We start from the raw sequence: 11,437 nt of genomic DNA, 5'->3' as shown, positions 1-11,437 counted from the left end.
TCTGCTCTGAACAGCCTGCTCTGGCCACTGCATGTACACAGAACTTGGCAAATGTCCCAATTAACTCACCAAGCAAATAGCACAACAGAGACTCGACACATCTAATAAAAAAAAAAATTCACCCAACCAGGCATTCACTGCAACTGCATGAGACACTCACAAACCCATCCTGAAATGATGAAAATTCCAAAACCAGGGGGAGAAAGAGCTTATTCATCTTGCTGGTGACATCCCAGCATCTCCCAGGACCATCGCAGGCAGCAGGCCTATTGTGAACACTGGCAACTTTCCCCTGGGATGACACTGGGAACTCCTCGATATCCTACTCTGCCTGTGTCTCCATGCTCTGCTTTAACACACATTATTACCTTTGTAGTTCTTCTCATCCTGGTCTGAATGATTACTTCCAGCAATTCCACAAGGTGGAATTCACAGAAACAGTTGATACCAATTTTACAGACTTTTTTTTTTGATCTTGCTGTTTTTTTACAATCTACCTTACAGACTTTTTTTTTTGCATCCTTCCCTGGACACCCAAGAATGTGGACAGACAGGTTCCAATAGCTGTTCTTGCACATGAATTATCATGTTTTCTTCTCTAAAAGATTTTTTACGGATCACCAACTTTCAGGAGAAAGCAAAAATGTGTTCTTGCCTAGTACCTCAGAGCTTAAGAAACACCAGTATCATATTTCAATTAATAAAACAATTACAGAGCAAGCCAAACAGGCACAAAAGACTTCCTGCAATCCACATATAAAAATTCCCTTCTTATAGATGGTAGGTCCATAATATTTCAAGTTGAGAAATAAATCTACTCTTTTCCAAGCAATATACCCTGGAGTGCTTAAAAAAGTATTTCACACTGAGCATACATTGTCCAGTCCTAAGATGAAGGCAAATTTTAAGAAGTTTGTATATGAGCAAAATTTTATATAAGGAGTTACCTCCTCTTGCACCATATGTTTTTGATGGCCCTGGGAGTGCAAAAAGAGAAAAAAGACATTTTCATAAAGCAGTAAGCCAGAAAAACAGATAAAAGTTTGCAAATGATAAGCAGGCACAGTATGTGGCTGGCACCATCTAGAGTTACCATGGTGCTCCAGTGTTGAATCTGACAGTGACAAAACCTGTCAGGAGAGATGCCCAGCACTAAATCCAACGTGAAAAATATATTCGATCCAGATGACACCAGATCATTACATAGTCGGCGCATTTTTTAGACAAGCAGTCCCTGTAGCAAAATGTACCCATTCTCTTACATTCAGCAAAACGAAGAACCCTCTTGAAAAGAAGGCAAGGCCATGACAGCAAGGGATTGACCCTAGAGGGCACCTGGAGCCAGCTAATCCCCAGCTGTGCCCAACCTCCTCATGCCCCTTGCTTAGGCTGGCATAAATTGCCTTGGGAACATCGATGGGCAAATTACTGTTACTCCAAGGTCTCTGATGTCCTTTCCTATTTAAAGGATGGGGAGAGATGTGGAGGTGTGGGATGGGAAAAGTCTGTGTAAAACAAAGCAGCATCTTGCTGGAAGTACTCTTGGTATATTTAGTTTTTATTTTTAATCAGAGAAGACAAGGTAGCACTTGAACTAAAATCTCATTAAAGCCCAGGTGCAGACAAAGCAACAGTCATTAATCTTGGGGAAAATCACTTATTGGTCACATTTTAGCCTTTTCCTCTGAAACCCTTTTGTTACACAGGTAAGACCATCTTCATTAGCCAGCATCAAAAGTCCTGCTCACCTCCCTCTAGGATACAGCTGTCTTTGTGTGCAAAGATGACATAACAGGGTCCAGCCCCAAGCATCTCTTACACCTTCCCCCATCTCAGCTAGAGGACTCTATGTCTGGGCTCAACCCATTTAAATCCTTCTCGGCATAGCATCACAAGGTGATATATCTTTTCCCAATAGCAGGAAAAAGAAGAAACAACCCTGCTATTTCACATTGGCTGGTAAGAAGCATCCTTGCAGCAATTTTGTAAGAAACCTGTAAGATTTTTCAATTACACCTGGGTAACATCACCTTCAACTTACTCTTCATCTGAATTTACATCACAGCTATAATCTGGCAGCAGTTCCCTCTCGTAGAGAAAACAATGATTGGACAATTAAATGTGAAAGCTCTGTTAATCAGTGGGTGAGCCACATGGACACAGTTGGGGTTTTTTTCTCCATTGTAGTCCTACTGCCTTGTGGTTCCTCTGGTGTAAGCACACTTTCAGCAGTTTGCTCCTCAAACCTTCCTCCTACACACGCACACACCATGGCTTAAAGGTCCCTGGTTCAGCAGAAGGGCACTATAACGAGAAAAAAGAATTTGAATTAGCAACAAGTGAGGGTCCTGTCCAGGGTTCAGCATGTCCCACAGTGCTGCTTTTCAGGTGGGGGACTTTGTACATGTGAAGATAGGAGCTCCTATCCCAGTTTTTCCAAACACAGAGATGTCCGTCTCATGGCATTTCTGTTAGAGGCCTGATGGGTGACTGCTACAGAGCCCTGTGAGAACACTATGACAGAGCAGCCCACGAGAAACCAGTGACAGGGATAACTCCTGCGCTCCTTCAGATCAAGTCCACAGCTCTAAGGAGACTCCTGTGGCTATTCAGGAGAAGGGAGTGTTTGAAGGAACACTTTCCTCCCACTCCCTTGATGAGGGACACCACTAAATCACACCGTGGCTCTCACTATATGTGATGATTCTCTGAGAGACAGTCAGGAGCATCAGGACAAGCAGTCAGTGCCTTTGTTCCACACACAACACTTGGAGAAGGGAGTGGACTGAACTTCAGAGATACTGTACAGCAGCCTTCCTGCAGTGGGAGCCCTGGAGCAGTGCTGGGCTGTGGATTTGGCTCTCAGCTGATGGCACATTAAATGAAGGATAACACCTGTGAAACAAACCCCATCAACTGGAGCAGGGACACAGCCTCCCCATCCTGCCCTAATGCCAGCCCCTGTGACTTGCAGGCACACTCCCCGTGGGGCAGGGAGCAGACTGGGAGGCCAGGGGCTGTTACCAGTTTGGTGAAGATGTCCACACAGGCATTGCGGATCCTCTCTGGGGTGGCAGGGCTGTCCAGCCTGAAGGCCTCTGTCAGGCCAGAGTCCTTCCTCGCTGAGTAGATGGCATCTTTAATGGCATAAAACACTGAGGCAGACAGGAACAGAGGGGGCTCTCCCACAGCCTAGACAGAGCACAAGCAAGAGTGAGCCTTTGCCTTCCAGATGGGAACCTCAGTCTACCAGATGTGCTCAGTGAGGAAACATGATGCTAAAAAAGCCTCCACTGTGTTAGGTGTGATCAGTGAGGAAACACTAAGCTAAATCAACCCTCAGTCCATTTAAGGAAGAAACAGGAAGAAAACACAAGCTTTCTCACACTGCCAAGGCACTTCAGTTCTGTCTAATGGACAATGGGGGCAGCAATGTGCAGGTTATTTCAGTTCTGTCTAACTAGAAAGGACAGTACACACGTTTCTCATAAGAAACAGAAAAACATCCTGACCTCAGAGTAACCACAGCGTAATGAGATGAACTGTTTAGACACACAGGATCATGACTTCATCCCACTCAGCCTCACAGTGTTGTGGGGCAGTAGGAGGCCACAGACCTCACAGGCATACCTTGGATGAGTAAACTGCCTTGCTATTGGGGCAGTCACGGAGAAGGGACACGTTGAATTCTGTTGGGATGTCTCCAAATGCTGGGATTTTGTACATGCCAGGCCCTCGAGTGTACAAGTTCCCTTCAGGAGAGTAGCGCAGCTCCTCCATGGTGAAGAGCCCAATGCCCTGGACGAAGGCTCCTTCTATCTGCAAACACATCCAAACAAAGTTACATTGTCTTCATTGCTGTTCTTCTCTGCACAGGGACAAACAGTGACAACATCCACCAGGGCCTTCAACCCTCCCCACCTGACACAGATCCTGCTTTTTATCTCTAAACCCTTGTCCCTTCTGTCGGGCACAATCTTTGCACAGTTCCTTGTGTTCGCACATGAATGTGGCTGCATTTCCCTGGCAGGTGAAGCAATTTACAAATACATGCAAACAGATTTTCTGTAAAGTCTGGACAGGAATTTTCTGATGAAGCAACAGAAAGAAAAAAAATAATATTGATTTCGTCCCAGTTCAACTGAATGAGTTGAACTTGCTGATATATCAAAGAACAAGCAGACTGAAAGGACTAAAGATGGAATGTCTAAAGACAAACTATTTTATGCTTTCTACTTCAGTATAAATGCTTTCTTAAGTGCTGCGAATTACCAGGTCAGCAGCACAGACACCTGCAAAAACACTCCCATATCCACTCAAGTACTAAAAAACTTGTTTCCATATTTTTTTCTACTGTAAATTTTAGGAGAAAAAAAGATTATGAGAGGAGGACGTTCTTGAACAACTCTGCACAAAGCAGCTGTGCTCCCTGTGCCCACTGAGATATATGACAGCCAGAGCAGTCTAAAGATTTGGCACAAGCATTCATTGACCCATCTCTGTGTACTTGTATTTCTGCAGTCATGCCACATCCTTTCTCTCCTGTGCCCTCAGATCCTCCACAGCAATTAATGGAATAGGACACAGGAATTGAAGACCCCTTTGACAGGCTCCATTTAGCCCATCTCTTAAATCCCAAACCTAAAGCGACAGACTGCAAAGACAGAAAATCTTTTTCTCCCCTTGGACACTTAAAAAAAAAAAATCTCTTTCAGAAAAAATGTTGCTTTCAAGGAAATTTCATTTTAGCTATAGCAGAGCTTTGCAACTCATGCTTGTCTGTCATCCCAAATCCTGGAGCAGTTTCATTGGGGTTACACCATATCAACATCTAGAGTTAGCCAGCAAAGTAAGATGGCTAGATAAGCATACGTCCAACAGTTCATCTGTTGGTCTGGCAAACAACCCTGTGTTTATTACCTTTATCTGCTAAGAGATACTGTGATTATTACTGCATAAAATTTTGAAGTAATCTTGTGCCTGCCTGAGAACTTTGTGAGATAAGTGACTGGTCCAACTTCCTATTGAGAATTCTACACAGCAGCAGCTGGAGGACAGAACCTGCCAACTTAACTCTTTAGTCACAGGAGAATTTTGACTAGATTAAATAAACTGAACATTGTCAGGCAGGAGTATAAATATCAGGCGTGGGATTTGGCCTGAAAAACATCAATGGGGTGGTGACTGGACAATATGCTGTAGTCTTACTATCCAACCCAAAAATGCCCAAACCAACCCTAACAGAATACTTCCCCATGTAATTCTGTGCCAAGTCAAAAAGGTTGTGTTTGCAAAGGCACAGCCAGGAGAGGGATAATAAATAGAAAAATCTGAGAGCAGTGTGATTGCTTTGACATGATGGAAATAGCAATACTTTTTCATTTACCTGTCCTATATCTATGGCTGGGTTCAGACTGGTACCAACATCCATAACAATGTCTGTGCGAACGTTCTGAAAAACAGGACAAAAGGGTAAATCAGCACCCATCTCTGGAACTGGTCCACCATGGTCTCGTGTGAGGAGCAGTATCCAAACACAAACCCATAAAATCTTATCTCAGGTGAACTCAGATTAAAAGTTCACCCCAATAGTAATTCAAAGGAACTCACTGCAGTTTTCCCCAGAGGTCCAATGGACCCAGTTAATATTAATTCCAAGGTGCTGGTATCAGTGGTCTGTAACTGAGCATAACCAACTAGGTCAGATCCTGATTAAACTTTTTTTCTTCTTTTTTATTTTCTTTCTTTCTTTCGTTCCAGAAGTCTTCAGTATTATTTTTTAATGATTAACTCAATTCCAGGATGTTTCTGTACTTTTGTGCCAACACAGTGCTGCTATCTCTTACTCAAGCAAATCCAATAACTTTTGCAATCATTCATTAAGCCCCAAATCCCCTCAGGGTAGATAATTATTGTTTTATTACACTTTACGGATTGCTGCACTGTGGAACAGGGGAGTTAAGAAATTTGCTGAAGGTCACACCAGACCAATGACAGAGCCAGGAATGGGCTGACACCCAGTATTTGTTCTAACTCTCTGTGAATGTTCCCGTCACCAAAACACAGAGAGCTGTTTCACTGCTGACCCCTCACCTTGTGGTCACCTGTCAGGCAATCTATCTCAACCTCAGAGCAGGCAACTCCGTAACTGAAGTAGGAGAATGGTTTCCCTTCATTCTTTTCAAAGTTGTAGCCAACATCAGGAATTCTTAATACAAAGAGAAACAAAAACACATTTCATTCTGTGAAAAAAGCCACATACAGCTACATGGCTACTTATCAAAATCCTTACTCACTTTTGTTTCATTCCTTCTATCAAGCCCATGCCCAAGAAATTAAAAGTGTAACAACTATAAATAGAAATCTGCTAAATCTGCTCTGTATTCCAAGACTTGATTGAAAGTATCAAACTGTTTAAGCCATCATTACTTGTTCATAAATCTCAGGGCATGTGATGACCACCACTATTATCTACCAATCCAGTAAAAACCAATTGCTTTTAGAGTGCAGGTGAATGTTTCTTTAAGGCAGATAAATTTCAGAACATAGTCAAGCTGAAGCAGAAACTCTATTAAGCTTAGAACTGATTTTAAGCACAGTTCACAGCAAATTTTGAGTCTGACTACTTATACTTTATCTGAAAACTGGTTTATTAAAATACTGATAAGTCACTTGATTAAGAGAAAAAATATATGTCAGAGATGCAAAAGAAATTAACACATAGTGTATTTTAGTCCTAAATAGGTTCTTCTCAACACTGTGTTTAATGTCAACCACTCTGCCTTAAAGATGATGCATCTCTGCTTTCCTCCAGCAGTAAAGCTGACTAAGAGAAGTGCCTCATTTCAGAACTACACAGGGTCCAGCAAGAGTCTGAAGTGGGAGAACAATGCTGGAAACACTGGTGTCTGCTCATGCCACAAGAGACAGGACTTTCCTCAAGGACAATCCTTGTCCTCTTCTTATCCCCCATGGTGGTTCAAGTGCAAAACTAGATCACAAGGCTGACATAGAGCAGAGCCCCAAAGCTCTGATTTCATTTATGCTTCCTCAAACCAAGGTCAGCTGGAATGAAGTCAGATCTACTCCAGATTTACTTGTCCTGAGAGCTGTGCTCCATCAGGAATCTATTCTCCCCAGCCAGGAGACTGTTAACCTCAGTTTACCATTTGGAGCTAGGAAAGGGAATGCAGCTTTAATTTAGAGCAGTGGCAAGGGGCTGGGGGCTTTAAATCCTCCCAGAATTTCCATGCAACCGAGTCAGTGCCTGTGCAGTGTGAACTCTCACTCACCTATAGAACCCTGTGGCCGACAGACTGACACAGCTCTCGTAGGCAGTTTTAATCTGGCAACACGAACAAGAGTTTGGAAACAGTGAAATGTACAAACAAACCCTTCATAATAACTGCACAAAAACATTTCCAGGAGGCCTCAAGCAGAAAACGCCCAATGACAGACAGGTGTCCCTCTACCTAACTCCAGCACTGCCAAACCATGACTGCAGCTGCTTCCCCAAATTGCCCTGTCAGCAGCTACCAAGGGCAGAACTTGAACCATTGGCAGAGGATGAGATCTACTTTTGTTTTTTGTGTCTCAGCTACAGTTAGACTTTTAGCCTCAGAGTCAAAGGTTTAAAGTTTAAAGGTCATCTTGACTTCAGTGAGGGAAATTCTATCCTGACTTCCAAATCACAAAGTCAAAACTCCTTGGATGAAGAGCAGCGCTTGGCTCTGAAGACACCCTTACAGCCCATCCATCTCTTCCCATTGAGGAAACTGATATATTGCAGACAAGGAGCACTACAGGGGCTAAATGGCAGCACAACAAGAGTGGTCCATGCTACAGAATCCATTCATTAAAAATCAGGTTTCCTTCTGTACAAGACTGTAGCCTGACTATAAAGATACACATAACCACTCAAGCCTTTTGTCTGATGAAGTTTGTCATAGGCAGGCCCCAAAATTTGGAAAAATCTCAGGATTAGTAATAACTGATGTCTTGGGGATGACCTCTTGCAAGCTTTAATTACTTGGAAATCAGTGCCATGTTTGTGTTTCACTGTCTTTGCTCAAATCTATACTTTCTATACTAGAAAGATGCAGAAGGCCTGGAGGATACACCTGCACACGTGATTTGCCAACTAAAACAATCTCTGACAGTGTCCACTTGTCTCATGACTGATACAAACAGCTTACCCAATCTTCCCAGGATCCTTTGGGATTAGACTGTTTGATTGGCTCAAGTCTTTTTAAGATAGTCTGACATGCATTCTAGAAGAGAGTAAGAAGAAATATTTTAAGATTTGAATAGCCAGCTTATGGTATTAAGAGCCCTATAAAAGTTTGAAAGAATCATCTGTTTAAGCCAATATTGCCTTTAAGGTTTTGGCAAATCATAAAAAGGAACGAAGTTCCCTGGCATGAACGTCCTGCTACATAGGAAGAAACGTTGCCTGAAAAGGATTTTAAAGGAGATTGGCTGTGCTGATAGCAAAATGGAATCCCATTCAGCACAGAACTTTCTGGACCATGACACAAAATATAAGAAGTTGACTCATTTATACGCTAACTTTGTCTGTACCCCATCTGTACAGGACAGCTCAGCATAGCTTAGAAGATGATCCTTTAAACACTGAAAGAAGAAAAAATTTCTTCCAAAAATTCAACCTACTCAGATAATTTGTGCAGAGAATAAAACCCGCCTGATAATTTTACTTTGCAGGTTTCACTTTCCTGTTTTTATAAACTGAGAATGGCCAGTACTAAATTCTTCTTTTCAAATGGAAAAATCACATATCCAGCAAATAAATGCATTGGCAACTCCACCATGGCAGACGGCCACAACCATGCCATTGCTACAGCAGAACATTTGCTCTGAACTGATCAACACTTAGAGCTTGTGGAGCACAGCTCTCAAACCATTCGCTATTAACACATGCAGCAAAATGCATTTGTTATAGATATGGCTGAATTAATTTCTTAGAAACTGGCTATTTAAATGAATGCTTTGTTCTGCTAATTTTAAGCAATCTCAAATAGTCTATTTTTAGAACTACCAAAGGACTGAAGGAGAGTTTTGAATAAATTGAAAAAATATCATTCACAATGATGCTAATGCCACTGGTAGCTATTCCAGGTAAAGTTATGAGGCATCCTTAGACTGGAACTTAGACCTGGAACTGAAGCCTTTTGCTGGTTGTTTTCCTTAAGCAATGGATAAATACAGGACAGCTTTTCACGCCCTGGAGCCCTCCCTTGTAACCCCCTCCTTTCAATAACTTCCATACCTGGACGGCCATTCCATTAATGTCCGCGCTGACTGAAGCGGCTGTTGGGGAGGTATTTGGGACAGTGTTGGTGCTGGTCTCACTGATGTAAATTTTGGAGGTGGGGACTCCCAGGGCCCTGCTAGCAACCTGTGGAGCAAAGGTAAACAATTGGTAAACAGCAGTTCTTATCCATGAGCATTGTCAGTTATTGCTTGCACTGCCAGGACCCACATTGCAACCTCTACCCTCTCCCACCATAAACTTCAGTTTTCCTGCAGACTGAGTTGTTCCAGGGACTGAGAACTAGCCAAACCATTGTTATATTTGCGTTTCACAGACTGAATGTGTGTGAACACATACACTTTTACCACAATGACAGACATTCCCTTCACTAATATGAGACTAAATTTTTCTCTCAACAGTTGAAAGAATCAGATTAAAAGCCCTATGATATTTTCCTTTCATTTTCCTGCCAAAGGAATGTTGCTCTCTTAAGCCTTTTTAACTACAAAGGCACTTGCATATGCAGATATATATGTTTTCAATACAACTAACTTTTGTATAAAATGGATGTAAACTGTACCTTTATGAGGTGAACTGAAATTGCAGAGAAGTTAAACTGCAAGCATAACCTGCATTATTTACATAATGAGATTTAAGATGATGAAGAATCTAATTTCTAATACTCAGTTGTGATAATACTCTGTAAATCTAGCAGTGCTGCTCAAACAACGAAGAGGAATTAGTCCTGATTTGTTACTCTCTGCATGCACACAGAGGAAGTGTCAAGGTGTCTGAGGCAATACTGTAGGGAGAGTGTAATTGTCCTGAAAAGATGTCTCACTCAGTTAAGCCCAAACTCATTATTACCTGGATCATTTTGGTGTGAAGTCCTTGACCCATCTCAGTCCCCCCATGTGTAAGTAACACAGAGCCATCTGTATACACATGGACCAGAGCTCCTGCCTACAACAGGGAACATTAATCATCATAAATTAACTAGTGGAGTACTTAGCGGACTACAGAGAGAATTCATTCAGAACTAGACTAAGGTTGTTTTTTGATGCAACTAAAGCCAAGTGTTTACACTTGAGGTAAGTTTGGTTTAGTCTCACCAATTCACTAGAAATTCCAATGACATAACACACCCCAGTCAGTATTTTCAGCTGAGAAAGCAGGAGGAATAATCCAATCCTGCCCCTGTGAAACACAGATACACCCTTTACCTCTGCTTTCCAACACCACTGACAGTCCATCAAACCAGCTCGAACACAGGAGCAGTGTTTCTACTATTGAGAAAGGCAGGGCAATCAACCTAACACAATACCTTGAAAATGTAGATATATTGTGGTATCTTTTGGAGAGTACATACTGGTAACTGTTGTGGTGCTCATTTTGGCTTGAAAAATGTGTGCTCTTTCTTAACTAATCTACTACTTCTTCAAGAAGTTCCAGTTTGGTACAAATGGAGGAGGGCCTGGGGGAGGCAGCATAAATCCACCTTCTCTAGTGAAGGGGCAAATGACATTTACAGACCTGGTTCAGAAATGGGACAGTGAAACTGATGCCAAATTTGGTAGGAATGATGCTCATCCCTCTCTTTTTCCAGCGGTTCTGCCTGCAAGGAAAGAACATTATTTGTATACCCATGAGCCTTTTATCATAAATCAACACTGTGCTTCCCTGTGACTTTGCATCAAACAGAAATTAAATACCTGACTGTGATATAGACAGAGTTAATCACTAATTTATATTAAAGAAAGGCTTTCTTTGTGTCTTCTAATAAGAAGAAATTCCAACTGAAGATGCTTTTTGCAAGCATTATAAAAGCAGTTATCCATACTATTAACTGTTCAGTTGTATACACAAGCCAACTAAAATGTAAGGCAGAGGAAAGCATGAACAGATTGCCTTGATAGTCATGTGAAAATCCTAGCTGGACTTAGCACACTCCCTTCTTCTTTGCTACATTTCACTTACAAAATAACATCATTCTGGGTCTGATTCTGGCCTTATTTATGCTACCAGCTCACTGATACAACTGGCTCCTCTGACAATGAGCAGGAAGGGATTTCAAAAAGAGAAATATTTAGAAGTTAGACTGCAAATACAAGGTGTGATTTCACATCACTCGAGTTGCTAAGAGAACTTCAGAAGTTGGTAGGCAAC

General features: G+C 42.0%; 1 protein-coding gene across 1 annotated transcript in view; it reads right to left on the bottom strand.

The window, feature by feature from the left end:
• Positions 1 to 1,537: 1,537 nt before the first annotated feature.
• The window catches only part of XDH (xanthine dehydrogenase), a 47,389-nt gene continuing 37,489 nt past the window's right edge, over positions 1,538 to 11,437 (bottom strand). Inside the window, exons 28-37 of the mRNA XM_066316312.1 lie at positions 10,805 to 10,886; positions 10,139 to 10,234; positions 9,287 to 9,415; positions 8,196 to 8,270; positions 7,293 to 7,345; positions 6,094 to 6,208; positions 5,387 to 5,452; positions 3,631 to 3,819; positions 3,025 to 3,192; positions 1,538 to 2,304 (exon numbers count right to left, since the gene is read on the bottom strand). Of these exons, the coding sequence (XP_066172409.1) occupies positions 2,254 to 2,304; positions 3,025 to 3,192; positions 3,631 to 3,819; positions 5,387 to 5,452; positions 6,094 to 6,208; positions 7,293 to 7,345; positions 8,196 to 8,270; positions 9,287 to 9,415; positions 10,139 to 10,234; positions 10,805 to 10,886 (1,024 nt within the window). The 3' untranslated portion in view covers positions 1,538 to 2,253. The remainder of the gene's footprint in view (positions 2,305 to 3,024; positions 3,193 to 3,630; positions 3,820 to 5,386; positions 5,453 to 6,093; positions 6,209 to 7,292; positions 7,346 to 8,195; positions 8,271 to 9,286; positions 9,416 to 10,138; positions 10,235 to 10,804; positions 10,887 to 11,437) is intronic.

Source organism: Sylvia atricapilla, chromosome 3 (assembly GCF_009819655.1).
Source record: "Sylvia atricapilla isolate bSylAtr1 chromosome 3, bSylAtr1.pri, whole genome shotgun sequence".
Classification (NCBI taxonomy): Eukaryota; Metazoa; Chordata; class Aves; order Passeriformes; family Sylviidae; genus Sylvia; species Sylvia atricapilla.
The sequence above is the reverse complement of the archived record's forward strand: the minus strand, read 5'-3'. Positions and strand labels throughout refer to the sequence as shown.